The sequence below is a fragment of the Carcharhinus amblyrhynchos genome, chromosome 6 (genome assembly GCF_965287045.1).
Source record: "Carcharhinus amblyrhynchos chromosome 6, sCarAmb.v2.hapA, whole genome shotgun sequence".
NCBI classification, from domain to species: Eukaryota; Metazoa; Chordata; class Chondrichthyes; order Carcharhiniformes; family Carcharhinidae; genus Carcharhinus; species Carcharhinus amblyrhynchos.
Genome location: NC_137329.1, coordinates 72,913,591 through 72,941,207, shown reverse-complemented (window position 1 = coordinate 72,941,207; position 27,617 = coordinate 72,913,591). Strand labels below are relative to the sequence as shown.

Here is a 27,617-nt window from a genome sequence, read left to right as displayed (position 1 = left end):
CCTTTTTGAAAATTGAGATTTTTTAGCTACAGGCTGAAATATCCTTGGGAGTAGTAATGGTACTCAAGAGTTAAACTAGTGCTATTTTTCACTTCAAAATTGCAAACAGGTTTCAGCTGTTGCTATGTTCCTCATCTGATTGAACACAGTTCCTTTTAACCACACCCAGATCCTTTATCAATTTTTTAAAGAAGTGTTTAATTTTATTTTTTTGTTTGTTATTTCCCCTCCTGCTCACTTCTAAAATTGTGTTACAGTAATCACAGGTGGAAGAATGTCCTGTTATTCTACCCTGGTGACCATTTTTGAGCACAGCCCATCCCAAACTTCTCATGCATAAGCACACACATACACACGCATATACAAATGCAACTGCATCTATATGCAGGCAGAAATGCACAGACAGAAACACATATGTGGACAGATATGCATACATAGGTCTGCAGAGACATGCTCACACACAAGGGGTGGGACTTTCCACTTGTTCTGCAGTGTATATTGCAGTGGAGAGACTTTCTGGTTCTGCCATTGTCAACTGGATTTCCCATTGTTTGCACCCTCCAGCGCCAGGAACTTGCGGCAGAGGGTCGCCATCCTGCCAGCAAGAATGGTCAGAGGATCCTGCTGGAAGGTGTCAGCAGAGGAATACCCAATAGCAATCAGGAGCAGGAACATTTTGCTGATTCTCCACCCCCAGCCCAACAAATTTAAGCTCCCTCTCCCTTTACTAATATTAGATAACTCAGCACAGAGCACAGGATTTTATGGCCTTGCTCGAGCAAGACTGGAAATTCCCACCTGAGGTCAACGGACATTTCCGTTGTCCACCCCTTGTCGCTGATTCTGTGGTAGGCAGGGTGGTAAAATTCCAGTGCCGGTATCATTCCAGGGCCCTTCTGATTTTCAAATTCAAGCCGTCTATTTAGAGGAGGTGGGAGGGAAGCTAACATGCTATGCCTCAGATATGTGTCACTGGAAACAAACCTGCAGCCTTCTCACTGGAGTCTGCTGCTGCCTGAAATAAACAAGGGGATTGAGCTCTCCCACAGAGCAGAGGGTGACTGAGTCATAGAGTCATAGACTAGTTCTACTTCAGCCTTACTCAAATAGAACTTTGCCTCAGAGGAGACACCTAGTGGGGAAATGTGATGAGACAATGAGAACTTAAAAATAGGAGCAGTTACCAGATTTGTCAACACAGACCCTGACAGCCTGTCCAGCTGTATGATTTAAGTTTAATTCTCGAACTTATCCTTACAGCTGCTTTTGTTTTAGGGGAAGGGTAGTTCCAAAGAAGACAGAAGTCGTAATTTCTGAGGGCAACTGAGTTTTTGTTTTCTGAGTTATATCATGACGATTAATGTTATAAAGAATTTTTGCCAACACAGATGCAGCAGTGCCTCTTTAAGACTGAAACCCCAGTGTGAGCTGTTTTAACATATGGAGTTCCTGTTTACCCAACAGTTAAGTGTTTATTCATCAAAGTGAGAGCTAAGTGACTGGTTTCCAACTGGCCTGTGAATGACCTTGGCAATTCACTATCGCACATGTTTAGCTTTCAGTTCAAACGTTGTAGTTTTTACAAGAAAGGTCACATTTTGGTTGTTGGGATAGTTAAATGTGAATTATAAATTCAGGTGAATAAAATGAATGGCAGATTAAATTCTTGCCTTTTTTTGTCTCTTTAAGATACTGTGTCATGCTGAGTTAACATTTATACTGCTTCTAGCTGTCTTCCAGTCAAATTGTATTCTGGTCTCCCCAGCTTCGACATTGTGTTGCAGGCTATTCAACCATGGAAGGAATCCTAGTTTAATGCCAACACTTCCCAACATATTTGACTAGACATTGATTTCCTATTTAATTCCTTTTTCATCATTCCATGGCAAAGTGATACAGAAGTCAACTATAAATCCCAATTCAGCACATACTTGAAATCAGACTTGGGCCATTCAGTTCTTCACCAGGCAGAACTACTCCACTGAGGAACCATTTTTAGAATACTGCTTTAGAGCTGATTACAATCACAGGAGTATGAATTCATTCACTTCTCTCAGATGTAGTGGTCTAGGTATTTTATGTAAAACATTTGTTTTCAGAATCATTAGCCTAAATGCAAGCAATTTAATTCTCAGATTAAACTGGGATTTTAAGGTAAGTCTGTATCCCATTCTTGACCTTGGGCAGTGATACTCAGAGACACCATTGATTTCTTTCACCCTATTTCCACCTATTAATTCAACCAGGGGCCACATGCAGCCCATCTGGATTCTGAGTGTTTCCCATGAGAGATTTTATTGACCATTGCCCATGTGCAGAGTTGCCACATTCTTCTGATTTCCGTCCACAAAGTTTTTTCCTACTAGTAAAGTAAGGACAAGTGAAGTGAGGTGCGTGCTGATTGCACACAACATTGACTGTGAGAGCCGTACGTTCCCTCTGCGTTCAAGTGTACATATTTATTTTGTTTTTACCATTTGAAGTTGATGGCAATTCTATTAATATATGAATGATTAAGCAATTTTGACAACTCATTATGAAATAGTGCGCATTAAATGTATTTAATCTTATTCATGAGGTCATGGTTGATGAATAAGCCTGATTTCAATCTTGTGGCCATTGAGAAGAAGGAGGGCCACTCATATGGCCCACTCACTAGCCTCAGTTGCCTATCATTGCTTTAATCTGACCATCAGCACAGAGTTGATCTATTTCAATGTTTATCTGTCAGGTCTGATCTCTGATCATTTTGATCATTTAATATCAATCTGATTGACTGGACTCTCTGAGCTGGTTTACCTAGTTTGGATCATTTTGCGTCTATCTCCCTCTGTAAAGCTGGTTCTGAACAACCAGTATAAACATATTCAGTTGTAGACTGTCTGTAGTTTTGGCCGTTCAGTCTCTGATTGTCCAGTTGTGGTTTTTGTTGACTTGGTCTGGATCGCTATCTCTTTGCCCACTTGTGATTGTGTAGAACTGATTCAGAACACTCAGACCTGATGTCACATGTAAAAACACTCAAAATAACTAAAAGCTAGTGCATAAGTACAAAGAGTATTCCGAAAGCTCACAGAATATTGGTCTTTATCTCGAGGTTTGGAAATTAAAAGTAAGGAAGTGATGTTTCAGTGATACCTAGCTCTGTTCAGATCCCATTTGGATTACTACATTCAGTTTTGGCCATTAAACATCAGACAAAATGATGGATTTGAAAGGGATACAATGTAGATTCACCAAAATGATAACAGGATTTAAAAGGTTAAGTTTTGAGAAAACAGACTGCATAAACATTGTTTGTATTCCTTTGACTGAAGGCTAATCTGATCAATGTCTTTAAAAATGTTTAAGCAATTCAGCAGGGTAAACACAGAGAAACTGTTTCCTAAGGTGAGGAATCCAGAATAAGAGGGGGCATTATAAAATTAGAACTAGACAGTTTTGGAGTGAAATGAGGAGTCCCTTTTACATATGAGCAGTAGTGGAAACAGAAGCAAAAGACGAGATCCATCTAGTTTGTCTGCTATCATTCTATTCGTCACAATGACAGTAGAGTTGTTGACTAAGCATGGTAATTCATTTCTATTCATTGGTCTGCAACAGACCCCCAGACAATGACATGGGGAAAAGCCCAGTGGTAGAGTTCTGGGAACTATCGGCCCATAGTAATTGATTTATTCCAAACATACTACAATATACCACAATTCAAATCAGTTATGAAAAGTGCCCCTGAATATTATTTTTGAATTCACTCCCCAAAAGGCCTCATGGAGGTCAAATGAAATCTTCAAAACTGAGACTGATGGGATTTTTATTAAGTAAGGGTATTAAAGGATATGGAGCGAAGGCAAACAAATAGAGCAGATACAGATTTCACACTAATACATAGAACTTAGCATATCAGTGGCAGTGGGACACCCAGTGCTTTGAGTCATGCCAACTTCTAGAAGAGTCCTCTAATGAGGGACAGGTTGGAAAATGACTTTTCCCCTACTTGGCACTGTACAAAGACATATTTTTCTTCAGATTCTGTAAAGGTCAATCTCCCTTACTCGAGAGAAGTGCAACTTTGATCAGTATCTCAACTCGATTTACCTACCTGCATCCCATATTTTTGACTCCCCTATCCAATAAAAATGTACTGATCTCACTACTATTCCTGTAGCACCTACCCCATAATAACCAGATGTCACCCCCACTGATCCTGAAATGTAGGGGGTTTAGACCCATTGTTATCACCTTCCCATGTTGAGCTGGTTTTCATCATTCTCTCTATACATACCTGATTATACTCTGTGCTGAACTGGCTATTATTATCTTCTTCACAACTATCTGGTTATGCACTGTGCTGAGCTGGTTTAGGTCACTCATTCTACAAATATCTGGTTGTGCACTGTGCTGAGCTGGTTTAAATTACTTGTTCTGCACATACCTGGTTGTGCACTGTGCTGAGCTGGTTGCTGAAGGTCATCGTTAGATTGCTTGATGTGCTTGGAGCCACATGCGTGATGAAAGGCGTTTTACTCTGGTTGACTGTGTCATACATATTGACTCTTCGCTTGCAAATCTCCATGTTCTGAAAGCAGGACTTGACACTGGAAGAAAAGCAAAGAACAATTCATCATCGAGAAGAAGGAAACTATGGTGATTTCACTCATCACTCATTCCACGCAACATGAAGTGAGGGCTACTTCTACAAATTTAAATTTAATTTAAACCATTTGATTAGATTACCATAAGTTATCAAGAGTCTTCCAGAACAACCGAGATAAAATGTGCTGAGAAAATCCATAATTTGGAGGGTATGAAGTTTAAAACAATTGGAAAAAGAACCAAAGGTTGCATGAGGAAAGTCGTTTATACACATCAAATTGTTAGAATCAGGTGTGCGCTCTCTGAGAGTGGTGGAGGAAGATACAATCAAAGGAAACTGAATAATTATCTGAAGAGAAAAGATTTTTAGGGCTGCGCAGAAAAGACAGGGAAGTTGGACTGGCTGAATTGCTGTTGCAGAGAGCTGGCAGCACAGCCACAGACATCCTCCAAACACTTGTCACTTTGCAAGAGCTCAGATTGGGAGAATTTAGGGAAGCCCTGGAAGGAGGGAACGTACTGCGTGCTATGAGGAAAATCCAGTAAGTGGGTCATCATTACAAAGGGATGGCTCAGCGTCTCGATCGGTGTAATTCTCTTGTCTGCGTCAATGGTCAACATCTTCTTCAGCAGATCGATAAATTCCCGCCTGTCTGCCTTCTCTGCCAACATCTCACTTCCCTCCAAATCTGTTGTCATGTTCACCTGCAAGGGAAAGGCTGATATTAGGCGGGAGTGATGGAATGATGTGCGATTGCATTGGAGCATTGCCACCTGCAAGGCTCAGCACAGCGTGGCAAATGAAGGGGCTTTGCAGTATCCATGCAAAGTTTGTGGTAAGCAAAATAGAGAGGTTAATTTTCTGTACAAGGTTTTCTGTCCTAGTGCTTTGACACTTGCTAAAGTACAGTTTTCATGGATGATCCTAGCAGAACAACAGGTTCCTCCTTTTCATTCTCATGTCCACAGCTGGACAGTAGGTGTTGCCATATATCCACAGACTCCTATCATATAACTATTCCATATAAAGATCTATTTCAACATTGTGTCGGTTACCTAACTACACATCCATCCATATTGAATACATCTATATCTTTAAATATACTATATATAGATCTATATACTTCCATTTGTTTGTATATTCATACAGAATATATAAAACATAGTTTGTTGTGTATATATATTCAGATCTATATACTTACATCTGTCTAAACATACATACAGAATATATAAAACATTAGTTTATTGTATATGTATGGTCTAGGATTTTCTGTCATAAGTGAGACAAATGGTATTTACTGATATGCATTAGCCTCACCAGAGAAAGATGAGTAATAGCACTTTAATATTGAAATGTGTTCCTTACTGCCAATTAACATTAACAATTAATTATTACCAGTGTGGTTCTAATTCCTTCGGGTATTAATTGTTGTTGGAGATTTTAAAAGTGTAAAATTTACAATCTTACTGTATTAAACTTCCTTTTGTCTCTTTTTCTCTGTTCAATTTTGCTTTTCTTTTCCTTTCTCTTTGTACCTGACTTGGCATAGAATTGATCCACTATTCTTTATTCTTCTCAGTCCTTGCATTGATAATTTCACAGTCCATCAAGCTAATTGTTAAGGATATAAACAGTTGCTTTGTCCTTTTCACCAAAGTTCCTAACTGTCACATTCCCAGCTCACACCACCAGATGTTTGCCATGCAAAAAATTAAAATCCTAAACAAACAAGGGATAGCAGTAAGCCACCTACATAAGGTGTTTTCTTGAACACATCATGAAAAACGTCTCACTGCAGATACTTAATTTACTACAATGCACTCCTGCAGTAATAGTTGAAGTGAGTTAGTTGGAAATTGAAGCATCTGAGCCATGCCATCTCAGCGCAGACAAGATACAGAAATTTAAGACAGCCCTTTACAAACCCAAGTGCCAACAGTTTTTCTAACATATCTGTATTTTCAGTTTTGGAGGGAAAAAATGGGTTGCAGTTGGCAGTTATGTTCATGACACCCCCTGCTCTGGGTCACAATGGTTGCAGATTTAGTCTTTGCTGAGATCACACTAAAATTTACTTCCGTTCTTTTGGGGTTTGAGATGAGGGGAAAAAATTTACCAGGGTTGTTCTGGAAATGTACAAGTCTGTTTGTGATTGTGAGTGGACATTTGCATGCATGTTTCTATGCGACTGTTTTCGTATGTGAATATGTTTTTATATGTGGGAAGTGGGTCAGCTCAGTTGGCTGGACATTTGGATCGTAATGCAGAGTGACGCCAACAACGCTGATTCAATTCCCAAACTGGCTGAGGTAATTCATGAAGGCCCCCCTTCTCAACCTTGCCCCTCACTTGAGATATGGTGATCCTCAGGTTAAATCACCACCAGTCAGCTTGCCCCTCAAAGGGGAGAGAAGCGAATGGCCATCTGGGACTACAGAAACTTTACCTTTTTACCTCTATACGTGACAGTGTGCATTGTGTTTTGTATGTTAATGTGCAACTTTGATTTTTTCTGCAAGTGTATTTGAATCCATGTGTGTCTGAGAGTGTGGCTGTTCATATGTGTGCACATGCATGAGCATGTATCTGTGTGATTGTGTGTGACTCTGTATGTTTCTATGTGTAATTATATGCACATGAATTAATCTGTGTGAGTCCCTGTGTATAAATGTGGGTGCATTTCTGGAAGTTGGGTGAGTACAGTTTAGCTGTGATGGTCCAGGTCCTTTGTATTCAAATACCTGCCAGCACTCACCACCAGGGCTCAGATGTGGAAATCATTCCCTGATGAGGCAGCTAGTGCCAGTAAAATTGTAGTCCAACAAGGAAACCAAAGGAAACAGTATGAACTAGCCAGGAAAGACAATCATACCTGTGCCATATCATCCAAACAGTTAAAAATGTATTTTCTTGCCTCCTTCGATTTGATCCCCATCTCTGTCTCGTGATCTTCTGGTGTCTGTAATTTCAACAAAATCATGTTTGTTACTCCATGTTTAACATGATGCAAAAAGCACTGAAGACAGTTCAGTTCTATGAAGACTGCTTAGTGTCTTTAGCTATAGTTGTGTTTCTGACATGAGACATTATTTCAAAAGTACAACTGATAACTGAGAGCTCTGGGCACACCCACTGACTTCTCAGCTTCTCCGCACACTTGTAAGACTGGTCTCCCTCTCTCTTGTTATTTTACAGCTGCAGCCCGTCCATTAATCTTGGACTTTCTCAATTGCAAAGAAAACTGGCAGCCACATAAGGGACTCAAGTTGTTGAATGTCAACTGTAAGTTGTCCGTTCTTGTATCAACCACTGCCCCATGTTAATTCTTGCTTCCCTAAGGATATGGGCAAGTCCTCTTTAAAAGTAACCAAAGAACTCTGAGAAATGCTAACAAATGCTTTGGTGCTAGAAGCCTCTTTTAGACACGAGGCCCAAAAGCAGTGAATGTTTGTTTAAGTGCTGGGACGCGCCAGCTGTCAAATTAAATATTATTGGGACAGCTGATTTTTATTTTCATCCTTTCCTGTAATTCAAAAGCAGAGTAATGTATTTCCTGGCCTGGGAGGACAAGCTGTCCCTGCACAGTATCACGACAAGTGAAAGAATGAGATTTAGGCCATCAAAAAGATAGGATAGATCACAGACCCATTTAATTGCACACTGCTGCATTTGAGCGAGAGAGATTTAGCAAGGTAGTTCACATTTTTTAAATCAAAAAAACGAGTAATCAATTGACATGAGGAAGAAACAAAGATATAGATTTTCATAACCACAGAATATCTCAAAGTATTTCACAGGCAATAAAGTACTTTTGAAATGTAGTCACTATTATGTTATAACGAAATGTATCAGCTAATTTATGCATGGCAAGATCCCACGAATATCAATGTGATTATGGCCAGAAAATCTGACTCAGTGATGTTGATTGAGCAATAAATACAAGCTGGAAGACTGGACAAACTCTCCTGTATTTTATCAAGTAGAGCAGTGGGATATTTTACATCCACCTTACAGGTAAACGTGGCCTTAACTTAACGTCTCATCTGAAAGATGTCACCTCTGACACTGCAGTGAACTCTTAAGGTTATCAGCCTAGATGTGTTCAAATTTCTGAAGTGAAACTTAAACACCTCAACATTGACTCAGAGGTGACAATGACAAAGCATCTGCAAGTACCATTAGCCCTCCAACAATCAGCCCCTGATGTCCTCTTCTTAACTAAATCCTTTCTGGAGTAAAACCTGGTTCCAGGATTTCAAACCCTGGCAGGTTGTTTGCCTGGATATTTGAATCATGATATAAATTTACGCCAATATTTAAGTGAAACTTGCAGACGTTCTTAGCAGATTTCTGCCTTCCTGCAGTCAATTACATCACTCAGTACAGGGATGAATAGGAATGAGCAATAAATGCTGGCACAACCGGCTATGCCTACATCCCTGAATGAATAAAAAAAAAATTGTGAGTCTACTCTCAGCATTTCCACCAGCAAAGAGCGAAGGAAGGAGGGATGAGAAACCAGAATGATAAACTCATCCCAGTACTGTTTGTGCTGTGCAACCAGCTGAGGAGAAACTGCCGAATGGAGAAAGAAGCCGAAACAAGGCAAATCCATCTGCCCCTCTTCATCATACTAAGAGTTTGTGATACAGCAAGGAAAGAAGTAAAATAGTGACCATAAATAGAAACAAAATACATATACAACGGCCTCACCTTAAGCCTCCATAATGGATACGATGAATCTGGATCTCTGTTAAAGAATCGTGTTGTTTTTGTTCCTGCGCTTAACAAATACTCCGCTGGCAACCCTTGTGTTTGCGAAATGTAACGAATCTGAATGAGAAAAGACAACAGAGGGATAGACATCAGCCCTCGTGCATCTCTGATGGAATTCTCATAAGGCTTCCTTGCCTCAGTATTATAATTTCCTTGTGGAAAGGCATGATGCTTGTTGGGATACTGTGCTCCTTGTATTCTGTCCAAGTGATTATTCTTCATTTTTTACCCTGAGTGAGGTTTGACATGGCTACTGATACTGAGGATAAGTTTGATTACCTTGCTGGGATGATTAGGGGCATCATACCCCACAGAATCCTGTCCTTGCCCAATTTTTCCTCACATGTAGCTACCATCAAGGTTTTCTGGATAGTAATCAAGAGAAGGAAATCTACGCCAGTTGACTTCTCCCTACATCCTCAAGTATTTTCAATTGATTTGATATTGGGTAATATATTGTGATGCTCTGCGTAACTTAGAGAAGTTCTTTTTTTGATTAGTTTGCTGTTGGTATTACTCTGTTTCTCCATTTTGGTCTTTAAAATGCAAACCATTCTACTAGACTGGAACTGGAGGCTTTAACTGCCAAGCTAATTAATTAAAAAGTAATAGATCAAGTATATAATAAGGAATACAGAAGAATAGGAGCAGGAGTAGGCTATCCAGCCCCTCAGGCCTGAACTGTCATTTGATTAGATTTGTACTTCAACTGCACTTAGCGACTGTTGATATATTTACAGTTGTGTTCACATTGTGCAAGGTCCTCATAAGGTACAAAGTAGGAAATATTCAGAATTTCAATATTAAAATTACAACCATAATTACCTGGATTATGTAGTTGCATTTTAGTCATTTCCTTACTGACTCTGAAATCTGCCTGATTTATCTTATTCACTTTGCAATTTCTAATTATATAATCTTGCTTTGAAGAGCCCAAATCAAACTCAATGATTAGAAAAAGCACAAGCTGATAAATACCTCCTTGGAAACGAACAATTATTTAAATAAACTATCTGTTAATTCAAAGAGTCACCAACCAGACACACATCTGAATAAATCACATAACATTTAAAATTGAATTGAGTAGTTTGCCTCACCCTCAAGCAAACTGCCTGGCACTAATTGATCAAATCATTGCAACAATCTATTGACTTAGGCAAGAATGTGCTTTCTGTACATGAAACTCATTTTTGTAACCCTTCTTCACCATGAAAGAATTAAGTCTTAATTTGAACTAGGCTTTCTTGTTCAACTAAGGGGCACATTTACAATGAGGCTACAAATTAGACAAACACTTGTGGTTTCTTAGTAAAGCATCAGTCCTTCTCTTACCTCAGTCAGACCATTGTGGGTAGTGGGTATGGGCACTAAAATAATGGGAACTGCTTTCCTATGTAGGTAGAGGACAAGACAAACTAGATTAAAAATATATATTTTCATCGCTTGCATCAGAAAGCGTTTTTTTAATTTATTCTCAGGACGCAGAAGTCACTGGCAAAAGAAACATTTATTGGCATCTCTCATTGATGGTGAGTTTTTGGAACTGTGAGACTTCCTGAGTGTCAGTCACAATTGTGTGGAGGGCTGGGGAGTTACATAAAGACCACCTTTGCAAGGATATTGGTGAAGCTGTTTTTTGACAATCCGACAGCTTCATGATACTGATACCAGCTTTTGATTACCAGATATTTACATTAAACTGAATTTAAAGTATTGGGATATGAACTCATGTCATCCTGGGTTAGTTTGCCAAACTCCCTGGCTGACCAAGGTCAGGCCCCTGGATTCCTTGCCCAGGTTCTGGTTTACTACTTAGGCCCTTGGATTACCAGTCTAAAATTCTGCATTACTAGTTCAATTACAAGATCTATACACAACTTTACCAAGTTGACCAATAATGTGTCAGATTGGTTTACTGAACAAATAAATTGCTTCTGCAAAACAGGATTTTGAATAAACTTGTAGAGTGCCGAAAAATACATTTTAATTCCTATTTATAGCATTATTTTGCGAATGGCTTCTTGCTGAAGCACCCCAATGTTAATTCCAAGCCCCCAGGTCAGACTTGCAACAGGATTTGCAATGGTGAATTTTATTTAATTAATTTGATTGAATTCTTCAACCAGGTAATGAAAGACAATGCTTATGTGGTATACAGATTTCCAAAAGTTGCTAAAAAATAAAGGGGGAATTATCCCATCCCGCCTGCCTCGGGAATCGTAGCGGGTGGGGGCGGACCATGCAAAGGTCCATTGACCTCAGGTGGAATTTTCCAGTTTGGGATGAGCACGGCTGGAAAATCTCGCCCATTGTGGCAGAAAACAAGCTTGTCAGCAAAGTTAAAGCCCATGGAATAAAGTGACAGCGGCATTGGATGCTTGGAATTAACATTGGGGTGCTTTAACAAGAAACCATTCACAAAATAATGCTATAAATCGGAATTAAAATGTATTTTTCTGCACTCTACATTGGTTTATGCTCTTAATGGTGGCAAATGGTTGTTTTCAGACTGGAGAAAGGTATACACTGGGGTTCTTTGGGATATGGTACAGGACCACTACTTTTCTTGCTATATATTAGTGACCCGGTCTTGGGTGCACAGCCACAATTTCAAAATCTGCAGATAGAACCAAACTTCAAAGCATTCTCAAATATGAGGAACAGTTTTAGATTACAATAAGTTATAGCTAGGCTGATGGAATGGATAGCGATTTAATGCAGAAAAGTGCTAATGATACATTTGGTAGGACAATTGAGGGAAAAAATAAAGGGTACAATTTTAAAAGGGATACAAGAACAGAAGGACCAAGGGGTATAGGTGCAAAAATGGATGAAGGTGACAGGACAGGTCTGGAAAGTGGTTAAAAAGATATGCAGGATCCTGGGCTTTATGAATATTGGTAGAGTACAAAAGCAAGAACAAAATGATGAACCTTTATAAAACACTAACACTTCAGCTTTGTCAGAAGTTTGGTGTCCAATTCTGGGAACTGCACTTCACAAAGACTGTGAAGACTTTTCAAGGGGGTGCAGAAAATAATTCCAAGAGTGGGTCCAGGGATGAGGGAGCTCCGTTACATGGATAGATCAGAGAAGTGGGATTGTTTTCCTTGGAGAAGAGAAGGTGATTTGTCAGGAGGTGATCTAGACAGGGTAGAGAGAGAGAGAGAAACTGTTTCATTTTGTGGCAGAATCAGAGGACACTGAGTTAAAGTGAATAGGGAAAGAACTAATGGTGATATAAGCAAAGGCTATTTTTATGTAGTGTGTGGTTAGGATCTGAAATCCCCTGTCTGAGAGTGTAGTCGAGGCAGATTCAATTGTGGCTTTCAAAAGGGAATTGTTAAGCATCTGAAGAGAAAAATATCGTGGTTACGGGTTAAAGCTGAGGGAGTGGGTCTAGCTGAGTTGCTGTTGCAGGGAGCCAGCACAAACTCAAAAGCTGAATGACTGCTTTGTGATACAACCTTTCTTTAATTCTATCTAACCAGAAACAAAGCAAAAGCATTGTGCTGCAGACACTAGGAATATGAAGTGAAAGCATTAGTGCTATCTTCCTCTCTTCACTTGTGTTGTCAGATCAGTTGCATGTTTCAAATTTTTTTTATTGCAGATAAAGCTCATTGTATTCCTCCCCAACAAATGCTTCTTGCCTACACTAAGAGAAGAACCTTTTTCAAAGTGGAACTGAGCCACGACAGATCAGCCATGATCTTATTGAATGGCGGGGCAGGCTCGAAGGGCCAGATGGCCTACTCCTGCTCCTATTTCTTATGTTCTTATATGTTCTTAAGGGCTACGTACCATTTTATATTTCCTTTCACATCCTCTGATCTCCCTGAGTGAGATTGCCAACTTAAAACCATAGAATCTAAAGCACAGAAAGAGGCCATTCTGTTAATCATGCTTGTGCTGGCTTTTTTAAAGAGTTTTTCAATTAGTCCCATTCCGCCAATCTTTCCCCACAACATTACACATTTTTCCTTTGCAAGTATCCTGTTAGGTCTATATTTCATTCCAAGTTAGCCCATTAAGAATTGGACAAGAATTATGTGACATGGGGCAAATTTTCCATTCTGGAGACTAAATTCAGTGGTAGTCAGGAATGTTGGTGTGATTTCTGCTGGGTGGCAGGCTTAATCTGTGCAATCTTTTGCTTTTCATCTCATTAATTATGCATCAATTTGGAGTTTGTTGAACCCCATGGTGGGACCCGAAGGCAATTTTTCCACCCAGCCAGTACATCATGGGATTGAAAGTCCTGACGCCTTATTTAACTGGCGCCTACATTGATAGACATGCACTGCAGGCCAGATGTGTTATTCCATTTTGGTTCTCAATGGTGCCCAAAAGAACCAAACCCTTTATGGATCAGTCATAGAGGCTTACAGCATGGAAAGAGGTGCGTTGGTCCAACTTGTCCATGCCGCCCTTTTTATAAAAAACCTCTTAGCTAATCCCAATTGCCCCATTTGGCCGATTTCCCTCTATACTCATCATACCCATGGCATCTAAGTGCTTTTTTAAAAGACAAAATTGTACCCACCTCTACTACTACCTCTGGCAGCTTGTTCCAGAGACTCACCACCCTCTGTGTGAAAAAATTGCCCCTCTGGACACTTTTGTATGTCTTCCCTCTTACCTTAAAACTCTGCCCTCTAGTTTTAGACTCCCCTACCTTTGGGAAAAGATATTGACTATCTAGCTGATCTGTGCCCCTCATTATTTTATAGACCTCCTACACTCCTGAGAAAAAAGTCCCAGTCTATCCAGCCTCTCCTTATAACTCAATCCATAAGGTCTTGGTAGCATCCTACTAAATCTCTTCTGCACTCTTTCTAGTTTAATAATATCCTTTCCATAATAGGGTGACCAGAATTGCCCACAGTATTCCAAATGTGGCCTTACCAATGTCTTGTACAACTTCAACAAGACATTCCAACTCCTGTATTCAATGTTTTGACCGATGAAACCAAGCATACCGAATGCCTTCTTCACCACTCTGTCCACCTGTGACTCCACTTTCAAGAAGCTATGAACATGTACCCCTATATCTCTTTGTTCTGTAACTCTTCCCAATGTCCTACCATTAACTGACTAAGTCCTGCCCTAGTTCAATCTACCAAAATGCATCACCTCACATTTTTCTAAATTAAACTCCATTCATCAGCCCATTGGCCAAATTGATCAAGATCCCGCTGCAGTTGGAGATAACTTCCTTCACTGTCCACAATGTCACCAATCTTAGTATCATCTGCAAACTTACTAACCATGCCTCTATATTCTCATCCAAATCATTAATATAAACGCCAAAAATCAGTGAACCCAGCACTGATCACTGAGGCACACCGTTGGTCACAGGCCTCCAGTTTGAAAAACAATTCTCTACAACCACCCTGTGGCTTCTGTCAAGAAGCCAATTTTGTATCCATTTAGATACCTCACCCTGGATCCAGTGGTGCCTCCCTGGAGATCCTCCTCTGTTCCATCCAGGAATAATGGGAGGTCTTCTTTCCTAAGGATGGGAATAAGAGGTCCTCCCAATCAATCACACGAAGATGGGAGGAGATTGACAAGGAGGTGAGTGCTTGTGGTTAACAAAAAACACTCCACCTGCAGTGCAAGAAGAGGATGAGTGATCTCGTGCACTTCATCAGGGTAGGTAAAACTCATTTCAAACTCATACCCTCATAAAGACATCAGGTTGTCTAAGAGTTAGAGTCTACAGTGCTGTAACACACTACTAACAGGTCAGACATGAGTACTGAATGTCTGTCAACCACTTTCGGCTCACCATCTCATCCAGGTCTCTGCACAAGTGGCATCTTAATTGATAGAGGGCTCAGCGTAGACAACAAGCGGACATGGTTCTGAACTGCTCTTTCATCACAATCAACCCATCTGCCTTTATGCAGGATAAGATTGCCACAGCAGAATGGAAAGCGCCAAGACTGGAGAAGGGTCCCCAGAATTGAGGACAGTCTCCTCCCATGAGGAGTAGGTGAAAAAACTTGCTGGAGAACATAGAGCTTGTTCTTATGCAGAAGGTGAGATCAATCTCTCCCAGCAAGCCAGTGAGGATCCATCCAGTATGCACTGGCCACATGTGGATAATGACTGTAAATGACCTATAATGTTTGAAGCTGCCTAGTCAAATACTCATTATCTCTTCTATCTATTCCAGCTATCAGTAAATAAAGACAAAGACCATCCTCAAGAAAGCAGCTCAGCCCCAGCCCACAGACCAACTCAGATAAGGATGCAAAGAAACATCAGATGAAGACCTGTCACTGCATTCTTCTGCATTCTCCACCAATGCATATACTTGGACCTTGGTGGGATCTAGGTCTAGAGTCAGCTCAGATTTGTAATCTGGCAATCACCTCAACAATGCAGGTCCACAGCATGTGGAGGCAGTGACAGTTGAGGTCTGTGATACTCTGAGGACAGGCTCCTGCTGAGTCTGAGTTCAATGATGAGACTCTGGAATCAGTCTTGAGAGAAATGTTGGAGATTCAGAGACAGGCAGGGAACATTACAGAGAGTTGTAGAGTCTATCAGCAGACTGCAGTGAAGCATGGAGGAGTCTGTTCACGTTCTGCCTGATATTACAGCTTCAGCATGCAAGAAGTCCCCGTGGGAAGGGTGGTGGCCACCTTGGAGAGCCAGGTCTAGCAGTTTCTGCTGTATTTGCGGTTGGGTCTGTACACTATCACTCTAGCAATGGGTGCATTCCAGCAGTGGTTAGGCAAGAGGGGGATGAGGCACCTCAACCTTTCTTCGGGTGCCCCTTAGCAAGTAATCAGCGAAGGGTCCTTTGACACCAAAAGGAAAGATGACTGCCAGTCACACACACCAGAAACACCCACTCAGGATATTCCAAGTGTATCCTGCCATTCCAAATCCCCTCGGTCAGTGACTCCATCGAGATGCACCTGTTGCAGAACAAGAGGCCCTGAGCAGACTGGGCCTATCAAGCCTTTGGGCCATCTGAGGACACCTGCCAATGTCATCTTACACAACAGGGCATAGCAGTCAGCAGACTGCATCGATCTCTATTGCAGATGTTGGGGCTGCACTAGACGGCAAAGTAGGGTTAAAAGAATTAAGAAGTTTTGAATGCATAATGATGTCTCTGGTATTCATTCGCGTATATACTTCTCATTATTGTAAATATAGTTTATATTTACCTCTCTCCAAGTCTCAAGTACTCAGTGGCTAATAAATGGGATGCAAGGTCCATGTTCATTCAAGGGTCTGAAAGTTATCTCCCTCCACCACCCAAATTATCTGCCATTTGGATCCATAGTTCCATTGAGTGAGAGTTAATCTCATTGTAGTGATTTATAGAATCAGAGTCATAGAGGTTTGCAACATAGAAACGGGCCGTTCAACCCAAATTGTTCATGGTACCCAGTTTTTAACCACTAAGCTAGCCCCAAGTGCCTGCATTTGGCCCAAATCCCTCTGTACACAGCTTACCTATGTAGCTGTCTAAATGCTTCTTAAAAGCCAAAATTTGGAGCCGCCTCTACTATTGCCTCTAGCAGCTTGTTCCAGAAACTCACCACCCTCTAAGTGAAAAAATTGCCTCTCTGGACACTTTTGTATCTCTTGCCTCTCACTTTAAACCGACGCATTCTAGTTTTAGACTCCCCTGCCTTTGGGAAAAGATGCTGACTATCTACCTTATCTATGCCCCTCACTATTTTATTGATCTCTAAGATCACCCCCAATGCTTCAGGGAATAAGGTCCCAGTCTATCCAGTCTCTCCTTATAATTCAAACCATCAAGTCCCGGTAGCATCCTAGTAAATCTTTTCTGTACTGTTTCTAGTTTAATATCCTTTCTATAATAGGGTGATCAGAACTATAAATAGTATTCCAAATGTGGCCTTACTAATGTCTTGTACAACTTCAACAAGACGTCTCAATTCCTGTATTCACTGTTCTGATCAATTTGTAAATAAAATAAAAATGTGTCTTTTTTTTCCACATCTGCAACATGAACAAAGGCACTTTATACATGAAGGTGATAGCTACACAATACATGCTCAATCCTTGGATCTCAGGCAGACGTTTGGTCTCAGAAGAATTGCTCATCAGGAAATTCTGAATGTCAGGGTTGTTGACGCACAGAAGTCTTTAGTCTGTGAATATAGCAAGTATTTTTCATGAGCAATATTAGAATCTTTTTTCCTGGGTGCACCTTGCAATGGTGTTTACTTTATGTCAGTGAATTTTTAGAAAAAGTAGTACTCATCGTTGAATGCTGTAGCCGTCTTCCTATTGCATGTTTTTGTTTCTGCGTTATTTTTAGTTCCAAATTTCCCCATGCATGATGCTGAATGACTGAAGTAGGTAATTCTTGATGATGTTTGGAATACCTACAAAAAGGGATTGTGTGTGATGTCTGAGATGTGTGCTCATCCTCATGAAGCCATCTATTTATTTGCTCCTGAAAAACTGCCTTACGGAGCTTTATAGAATCCTTCTGCAAAGGCACAATATGCCATCAATGTGGAATTCATTGCATGACTGTGCACCTTAGGATAGATAGAAAGAACTGGCTTTTATGAGATGATGTAGAGATGCCAGCATTGGACTGGGGTAAACACAGTAAGAAATCTCACAACACCAGGTTAGAGTCCAACCAGTGGTTGGACTCTAACCTGGTGTTGTGAGACTTCTTACTGTGTTTTATGGGATGGACAGTGTCAAGGACTGTAATGCTATGAAAGCAGCACTTAGCACATTTGCTGAATGTTCAGTAGGATCAATGACAAGAAGAAATTGTCATTCACTCCTGTGTCAATACTGACTGGGCCACGACTTTCCTAAATGCAGGGCATAGTCTTAGCAGGATCATGACTGCAAATAATCAAATAATGGTCCTGCTGAGCCACTATCTATGAGGCCAGTGTGCATATAACTTGCAGTTTTGGATGTATGCTGTGGTGTAACAGGTCACTGCGTCCTGATGTCCAAAGGAACACTGGCACTTAATAGCAAGATGAGGCCTCTGCATTATCCATCCACCACAGCTGGAATTTGGAGAGATGCTGCTGTCTGGATGTTGCTCACTCTTGAGATGGTCATGCACCAACCATTGATGAATGTTTTTTCTGTTTGCACCACCTTGCTAAGCTGCTGTCATAGTGGCATCAGTGCATCCATGTGTACAATGGTGTTTCAGCTGCTTAAAGCTGCTATGCCCACTGACCTGTTGACACCATGGTTGAAAGGACTGCACTGCGTAGTTGGAGGTACACGAGTAGAGTGCTAATCACATTCCATTGCAGCCACATGGTCCATTGGCTTCCACACTTTCCAAGGAGGACCCCATTATTAGGCGAAGGTGACTGATTCTTCTTTCATGATAATTGTGAGATTGCTGACCTTTCATAATATATTGCACTGACAATGAAGGTTTTCTTGTTCCCCTGCATCAAAGCCTAAAGAGAACTTAGATTGTGAGAACTTAACATCAGCTTATTCCTCTTGGAATTTTGTAGCTATGAGTTCCTAACAGGCACATCTGCTGTGAATTGCCCATGCAATGCCATCCTCATTTGGCTCATCTGAATCTTTACCATCTTCAAGTTCATCCCCTTCCAAGGAGACATCAATTCTCCCTCTGGCAAAACATCCCTGTTTTTCAGCACTAGGTTATGCAGGATGCAGCAAACAACAATGATGTGGGACACTTTCTGCTGTGACAATACTACCTGACTGGTCTAAATATTGGAAACACATCTTTAAAAGGCCAGCAGTTTGCTCTAATAAGGACCTTCTGGTGGAACGTGCAGCATTGCGTCTCTCCTTGATGCATTCTATGTCCAACTAACAAGCATCATTAGCCAGGTCTTCTGTGAGTACCTCTCATCACCAAGAAGCCAACCCTCTAAGTGCCGAGGTCGTTCAAATATTTTTGGCACTTTGGAGTGACCCAAAATGTAAAAGTTGTGTGAGTTCTCTAGGTACCTAGCACAAATATGATCTGCTTTCTGTGATCACAAATTAGCTGCGTGTTCATGATGATCAGAGATTGCAATCCTTTTCTACTTATGAGTCGTACAGGCTGCTGCCAGGAAACTCTCAAACCATAGGTGTGTCGACTATAGCGTACTGCCCTTGTGGGAAACCTGAGAATCTTCCAGCTCAGGCAGCCTGGTTTGCTTCATCCATATCGAACTGCATGTAATAGTGAACTTTATTGAAAACAGCATTTGTGTTACCAGTTGTGGGATTCCACAAAGATTCCCAGTCAAGCCTGGGCAAAAAGATTTAGTGCAACAGTAACCTTCAGAGCAATAGGCACTGGCTACTCTCCAAGACAGATAGTCACCCAAGACTGTAATCAAACCTGGGTCCTTGGTGCTCTGAGGCAGCAACGCTAACCACCATGCTGCCCATTACACTCCTATTTTAATTTGGCTCAATGCCTTAAATTAAGAATATAGGAACATAAGAAATAGGAGCAGGAGTAGGCCATCTAGCCCCTCAAGCCTGCCCCGCCATTCAACAAGATCATGGCTGATCTGAAGTGGATCAGTTCCACTTTCCCGCTTTCTCCCCATAACCCTTAATTCCCTTGTCCATCAGAAATCCATCTACCCATGACTTCAATATATTCAACGAGGTAGCCTCCACCACTTCAATGGGCAGAGAATTCCAGCGACTCACCACCCTTTGAGTGAAGAAGTTCCTCCTCAACTCTGTTCTAAACTGCACCCCCCCCACTTATTTTGAGGCTGTGCCCTCTTGTTTTAATTTCCTTTCTAAGCGGAAAGAATCTCTCTACCCTATCTAGCCCCTTCATTATCTTGTAAGTCTCTATAAGATCCCCCCTCAGCCTTCTAAACTCTAACGAGTACATGCCCTGTCTATTCAATCTCTCCTCATAAGCTAACCCCCTCATCTCCGGTATCAGCCTGGTGAACCTTCTCTGTACTCCCTCCAAGGCCAATATATCCTTTCACAAATAAGGGGACCAAAACTGCACACAGTACTCCAGTTGCGGCCTCACCAGTGCTTTGTACAGTTGCAGCAAGACCTCCCTGCTTTTATATTCTATCCCCTCGCTATAAAGGCCAACATTCCATTTGTCTTCTTGATCACCAGCTGCACCTGTAGACTGAGTTTTGCGATTCGTGCACAAGGACCCCCAGCTCCCTCTGCACAGTAGCATGCTGCAGCTTTTCACCCTTTAAATAATAATCCCTCCTATTATTTCTACCAAAGTGGATAACCTCACATTTTCTAACGTTATACTCCATCTGCCAGGTCCTCGTCCACTCACTCAGCCTATCCAGATCTCTCTGCAGACTTTCCGCGCCCTCCATGCAATTCGCTTTTTCACTCATCTTCGTGTCATCAGCAAATTTTGTTACCCTACACTCAGCCCCCTCCTCCAGATCATCTATGTAAATGGTAAACAGTTGAGACCCCAGCACCGATCCCTGCGGCACTCCACTAGTCACCAACTGCCAACCAGAAAAGCATCTATTGATTCCAACTCTCTGCTTCCTGTTAGATAACCAATCCTCAATCCACGCTAACACTTCACCCCCAACTCCGTGTACCCTAACCTTCTGCAGCAACCTTTCGTGACGCACCTGAGGAAGGAAGAAAGAAAGTGAGGGAGAAAGAAAACAATGGTTTCTGCTTCTGATCCCTATCCTCAGATCACTACTAAAAATGGGTATCTTTAGACACTGATGTCTTACTCACCTACCCCAATTCCATCACTCCACCACGAACCTTCTGCTTTCTGCTGTCCAGGCTCTATGTTCAGGAATTCCTCCACTTCTCTCTTCTCCTTTAAGATCCTCCCTTAAGACCTACCTCATTGACCAAATGTTTGACCAACTGCCCTAATGGCTTCTTATGTGGCTTAATGTCAAACTTTGTCTGATTATGCTTTGTACATTGTCAGTTAAGCTACTGAACTCAATGCTCCCTGAATTGGTGGGAGAAGGTACAGACTATCAGCTAGTGTTCCTGCTTTTGAACAATATCAAAAGTTGTTGATGTTGGTTGAGGGTAGGATTGCCCTTCATGGGCAAACAGCTTCACACTATTCACTGTCTAGGCTCATACGTGATGAACAGCCACTTATTTCAATTACCAGTACCTTTGGAACTGCATTTTGGCAAAGGCTTGATGCTGGGGAACATGTAAGAAGAAAAATTAAGGGCCTGATTTTACCATTGCGTCACGCCCAAAAATGTGGTAAAGTTGGGTGTGAGGTTACTAATGCGATCCGCGCCCACGTCCACGCAGATTGCCACTTTACCGAAACCCAGGAATGGCGGCGATCCGATTCGCACCTGAAACAGGCTCAATGGCAAATTAAATGCTTTTGCATGCATTCGCTGTGTTCGCTGATCCGGAATCGCATCAAAATTAATCTGCTGAATAAAAGTCTGAATCGGACGCTCCTGCTGCTGAAGAGTGCATTCAGAGTGCATTCAGCACTTCCACCGGCTCTCTGACTCAAATCGGTGGTGCTTGGTGGGGGGAGGAGGGAGGGAGGTGGGTCAGATCATTCTCAAGTTGTTGGGGGGGGGGGGAGGGTGGGGGATGGTGGGGGTTGAGGCCAGATCGTTGTCTGGTTGAGGGTGTAGGAGGAGGAGGAGGCAGGCCAGATGTATCTCTGGTGGGGGGGTGGTGGGGAGGGCTGATCGTTGTCTGGTGGTGAGGGGGGAAGGCTGATCGCTGTCTGGTGGTGGCGGGGGGAAGGGGCTGATTGTTGTCTGGTAGGGAGGGAGGAAGAGGCAGGTCAGATGTTCCTTTGGGAGTGGTGGGGGTGGTGATGAGTGAGGCCAGATCGTTCTCTGAGGGGGAGGTGGAGGGAGGCGGGTAAAATGTATCTCTGGTGGGGTGAGGGGGCAGATGGATCACTGTTAGGGGGGGGTCCGCTGCCACTCTGCGGGCCATTGGTGGGGGAAGAGGGCAGGGGGTCGTAATCAGTCTGGATAGCGGGGGCCGGGTGGATAAAGGGGACAATGATGTCTGTGGGGGCCATCGCTCCCGCTTTTCATTCCCGAGCCACTTTCTCTGCTTTCTGTGGCCAGGGAGTGATCTGACACAGATGTGCTTTTTCCATTTTTTTCTAACTGTGCATGCACAGTTAAGAGCTCCGATCGTTCCAGGCGCACTAAGCTCCATCTACAGCGTGAATGGGACCCGTGTTTTTTTCAGGCTAAATGCATATGGAGGTGCCTGAAAGCAGATTTCTAAGTCGGATCTGCATTACGCCCAGATTCAGCATTTAGAATGAAAATGGTAAAATCAGGTCCTAAGAGGAGAAAAATAAATGACAGGAACTGAACAGGTGAAGACAGTTGAGTGGGCGAATCATACAAACAAGGTCTGGGTCCATCCCAGAATTAGTTGTGCACAGTCAGAGTGCAACAATTTACATCCACTTTGTAAATCATGGGGGCAGAAAGCTGGCCAGGTTTTTGTTATTGCTACATAGTGATGAGCTCTGCCGCATGCAGACATCTGCGAGGATGGCCTTGGAATCCAGGGTGTTCTGGTTCAATTGGCGGTCCTTACTAAGGAGGCTTATCTGAGCTAGGTTGAGGCAGGATAATGTTGGGCTTTTGTGATCCTGGGTTAAAAAATTCAGTACAAATCCTTATCACTGTCCATGGGAATATGCACGGCAAGTGAAGAGATCAGCAGATTTGTCTATGATTGTCTTTCTCATCAAATAGCCTGTCAATCCTGGGCTCATACGGGCAAAATAGGAGACGACAGCAGCCAGTGTTCCTGAAGACCTTTCAAGTGTCAATGCTTCCCAGAAACAGTGGGAGGAATCAAAATATGGAGCACTAAAGTACTTGAATCAAATATTGTGTAGGAGGTGTAGACCATTTTTCCTTTTGTTGATTCAACAATGATTTTTAAGTCAGAATAGTTATCTCCCCTCACTGTCAAGCACAATGAAGTAATTCTGTTGGCTGAATTATAGCTGCTCCTTTAAGTTCCTAGCTACCCAGCATTAAACTGGGGATATTAGTGGGGTTGGATGTTGACATGATGATGCTGATATTCCTTGATACTTCTGACCTCCATGAATAGCGAGAAGATTCCTCCATGGTCCCATGTGTAACCATTCCAAGTGGGGGGAAAATGGCAACAAAATTGGGAAATGCGCATGTCTCCACTTCAGAGTTCCTTTCACAGAATTCTGGCATCAGTGCTACGGTTTTCAATCATCAATTCCCCTGGTCTGCAATAATTAATGTGATTTTATTTCCCACACAGCGCCTGCAGCATTTATGGATCTTTAGATTATGTTACCAATGCAAATGCAGGTTTGATCTCTTCTTGGGGAGCTAAGAGTATGTCTATGAAACTGGCATCCTTTGCTGAATAAGACAAGTTTTTCAGTGACATAAGATTGAATTTTAAACTGTCAACAAGATACTGTTGACAGTGAATCAAATCCAATGCACTTACATACCCAGGAATTTTTAAGAGAAGGGCCGCTCGTTAGCTCTAACAAGACTACCCCTTTTTAACAGATTAACTAATAGAATAGCAACACAATCATAGCTAAGTATGCTAAGGCATTCCAGCACAGAAGGAGGAACTGAAACAGAAACTTAAGGAAGTTGAAGAAGCAGTGGAAGCCAAGGTTCAACAGGTAAAACAAGGAACAACTTTCAACCACTTGAAAGGGATGCCAGTGAGAGCAGTGAGGTAATGTTATGGAGGGACAACAGTGTTAGCACAGTGGGTGGCTGAGAATCAAATAGACTGCTATGCCTTTTTCACCAGAACCTGTGTAATGACTTGGCATGAAATGATCAAGTTTCCTCTCTGTAACTTTTGTGTTACTAGCCAAGTATAATTCTGAGCAATAAATTACAATATCAGTGAGGTTGCAGAGGTCTCCCTCCCATCCTACCATCCCCTCATCCACCCCACCATTTCCTACCTACTCCACTATCTCCCCACCCACCCACCTTCCCCGTTTCCAACTGATTCACTTGAACATTCCCCCCCACCCTATTTTTTTTCTGCCCACGCTACTGTCTATTCAACTCTCTACTGACCTCCGACTCATCCAACTGTCCCCCACCAGCATCCTAACATCCATGTTACTCACCCAACCACCTTGACATAGCATTGCTTCCACACCAACTCAACTCTCTCCCCATCCATCCATTCTCCCAATCCACCTATCATTCTCTGGATTGAGCTGTTATTTGGGTGGAAATCATACAGAAACTCCAGGCTTATGGGAACTGATGCATACAATCCCTATAGAGTGCAAGTGTGACACTAATAAATTTAGATCCTTTTCAGGTACTGGAACAAGCAATCCTAACTGTGTGTACATTGTACTTACATAGATATGAATATGGTACTATAACAATAGATAAAATCCATAGAGTTGCAGTGAGTACCATGGGTACATTTAATGGGAAACAAAATGAACATAAGAGAGAAAGGAATAGAATAGGCTAATGTGATGAAAGAAAGTTGGGGGTGGAGGAGGTTTACAAGGAACACAAACAATGGCATATAACAATCAAGTTGAATAGGGGGATAGAGTTGAGTGGCCATCACTAAGGGGAAGGTTCTGGAGAAACCGAAAGTTCTGAAGGTGGATAAATCACCTGGACTGATGGACTACAGTCCAGCGTTCTAAAACAGGTAGCTGAAGAAATTGTGGAGGCATTGGTGGTGATTTTTCAGGAATCACTGAAAGCAGAGAAGATCCCAGAGGATTGGAAAGTAGATAATGTAACATCGCTGTTTAAGAAGGGAGGGAGACAGCAGATGGGAAATTATAAGCCAGTTAGATTGACTTCGGTCACCGGCAAGATTTTAGAGTACATTATTAAAGATGAGATCACGGAGTACTTGGAAGTGCACGATAAAATAGGACTGAGTCAGCACGGCTTCATCAAGGGGAGATCATATCTGACAAATCAGAAAGTGTTCTTTGGGGAAGGAAGTTGGATAAAGGAGAACAAGTGGACATGATTTATTCAGATTTCCAGAAGGCCTTTGACAAGATGCCACATAGGAGACTGTTAAATATGTTAAGAGCCATGATGTTAAGGGTAAGATCCTGGCATAGATAGAGGATTGGCTGACTGGCAGAAGGCAGAGAGTGGGGATAAAGGGGCCTTTTTCAGGATGGCAGCCAATGACTAGTGGTGTGCTTAGGGATTGGTGCTGGGACCACAATTTTTCACAATATACATTAAGGATTTGGAAGAAGGAACTGAAGACAGTGTTGCTAAGTTTGCAGATGACACAAAGGTACGTGGAGGGACAAGTAGTATTGAGGAAGTGGGGGGGCTGCAGAAGGACTTGGACAGGCTAGGAGAGTGGGCAAAGAAGTGGCAAATGGAATACAATGTGGAAAAGTGTGAGGTTATGCACTTTGGAAGGAGGAATGGAGGCATAGATTATTTTCTAAATGGAGAAATGTTTAGGAAATCAGAAGCACAAAGGGACTTGGAAGTCCTTGTTCAAGATTCTCTTAAGATTAATGTGCAAGTTCAGTCAGCAGTTAGGAAGGCAAATACAATGTTAGCATTCATGTTGGGAGGGCTTGAATACAAGCGCAGGGATGTACTTCTGAGGCGGTATAAGGCTCTGGTCAGACTCCATATGGAGTATTGTGAGCAGTTTTGGGCCCCCTATCTAAGGAAGGTTGAGCTGGCCTTGGAAAGGGTCCAAAGGAGGTTCACAAAAATGATTCCTGGAATGAAGCACTTGTTGTATGAGGAACAGCTGAGGACTCTGGGTCTGTACTTGTTGGGGGGGTATCTCATTGAAACTTAAAGGATACTGCAACGCCTTCATAGAATGAATGTGGAGAGGACGTTTCCACTAGTAGGAAAAACTAGAACCAGAGGGCACAACTTCAAGCTAAAGGGACAATCCTTTAAAACAGAGATAAGGAGGAATTTCTTCAGCCAGGGAGTGGTGAATCTGTAGAACTCTTTGCCCCAGAAAGCTGTGGAGACCAGGCCACTGAGTGTCTTTGAGACAGAAATAGATAGGTTCTTGATTAATAAGGGGATCAGGGGTTATGAGGAAAAGGCAGGAGAACGGGGATGAGAAAATATCAGCCATGATTGAATGGCGGAGCAGACCAGATGGACCGAGTGGCCTAATTCTGCTGCTAGGGCTTATGAAATAGCCTGTTGCTATGCTGTACATCATATGCAACATAGGACAGTAAGGCAGAAAAGTAGGAGGTTCGTGCTGTTGAACATGCACAAACCTCCTATTTTAAACTGTGCACCAATCTTGAACTATGCACCAATGTTTGAATTGTTTCAATCTAGACTTTGTACTCAAGTCTTTGGAATAGGACTTGAACCCTGAACCTTAACTCTGAAGGCAAGAGTGCCAACCACTGAGCCATGAATCATAGGCATTGAAAACATGAAGCCACAAATAATCAAAACGAGATTATCAATGGAAATAATGATGAAGAGACCAAATCACACAACTATCAATCAATTTGGCAAGGTATGGTATTTGACCCGATATCCAATCCTATTAAATCATACCTGATCATACTCCGAAGCACCTGGATACAGTGGCCAACCCAAGAATAGCTCTGCAATGACACATCCTAGCGACCACATGTCGATAGCCTCACAAAACAGCAGTCCCAGGATAATCTCTGGTGCCCTGGAGAGAGGGAGAGAAAAAAGTGAGGAGTTAGTGGCGCAAACACTCTTTCTTTCACTCTGCCTCCTCTCCCAAGTTGTTTATGGTTCTGCATGCATTGACAGCTCTCCAGTATCTTACACTAGCCCTCTGCAAGCTCAGATAATAAGTGCCACCTGGCAACTGGATAGAAGGGGCCACAAGATAGTATCCAAGAATGGGAGCTCCAGTTCCCCTCCTTGCCGTATGCACGGGCATTGAGCACAAGTCCAAAATCTTCCCATCTCATCAACTGTCAAGATCAACAACCATAGGAAGCAAGAATTAGATATCTGGGGCACGATTTCTGTGCGCTGAATTGGGTCAGAGCAGAGGTGAGCAACTAAAAAAATGGCGTCAACATCATCCATGATTGTATCACTTTCCATTCCTACCTCTGTTAATTTTCACGAAGGTGGGAAGACAGCGAGATAAGGGCAGGGAAGTGAAATCATCCACATCTTTACTTAGGGCATTTCAGCAATTAAGCAGCTAGTTAAGTGCTTGTCTTCTAAGTTATTGAATTTTTTGCTAAACCAGGTAGCTG

At 42.1% G+C, this 27,617-nt stretch overlaps 1 protein-coding gene across 7 annotated transcripts in view; it reads right to left on the bottom strand.

Annotated features, from left to right (window-relative positions):
* hipk2 (homeodomain interacting protein kinase 2) overlaps positions 1–27,617 on the bottom strand; it is a 285,854-nt gene that overhangs the window by 40,352 nt on the left and 217,885 nt on the right. For all 7 annotated transcript variants that reach the window (XM_080190631.1, XM_080190630.1, XM_080190633.1 and 4 more), the window contains 5 exons: positions 26,929–27,052; positions 9,308–9,427; positions 7,467–7,553; positions 5,114–5,298; positions 4,433–4,595 (listed from right to left, as the gene is read on the bottom strand). In XM_080190631.1, coding sequence (XP_080046757.1) covers positions 4,433–4,595; positions 5,114–5,298; positions 7,467–7,553; positions 9,308–9,427; positions 26,929–27,052 — 679 coding nt within the window. The remainder of the gene's footprint in view (positions 1–4,432; positions 4,596–5,113; positions 5,299–7,466; positions 7,554–9,307; positions 9,428–26,928; positions 27,053–27,617) is intronic.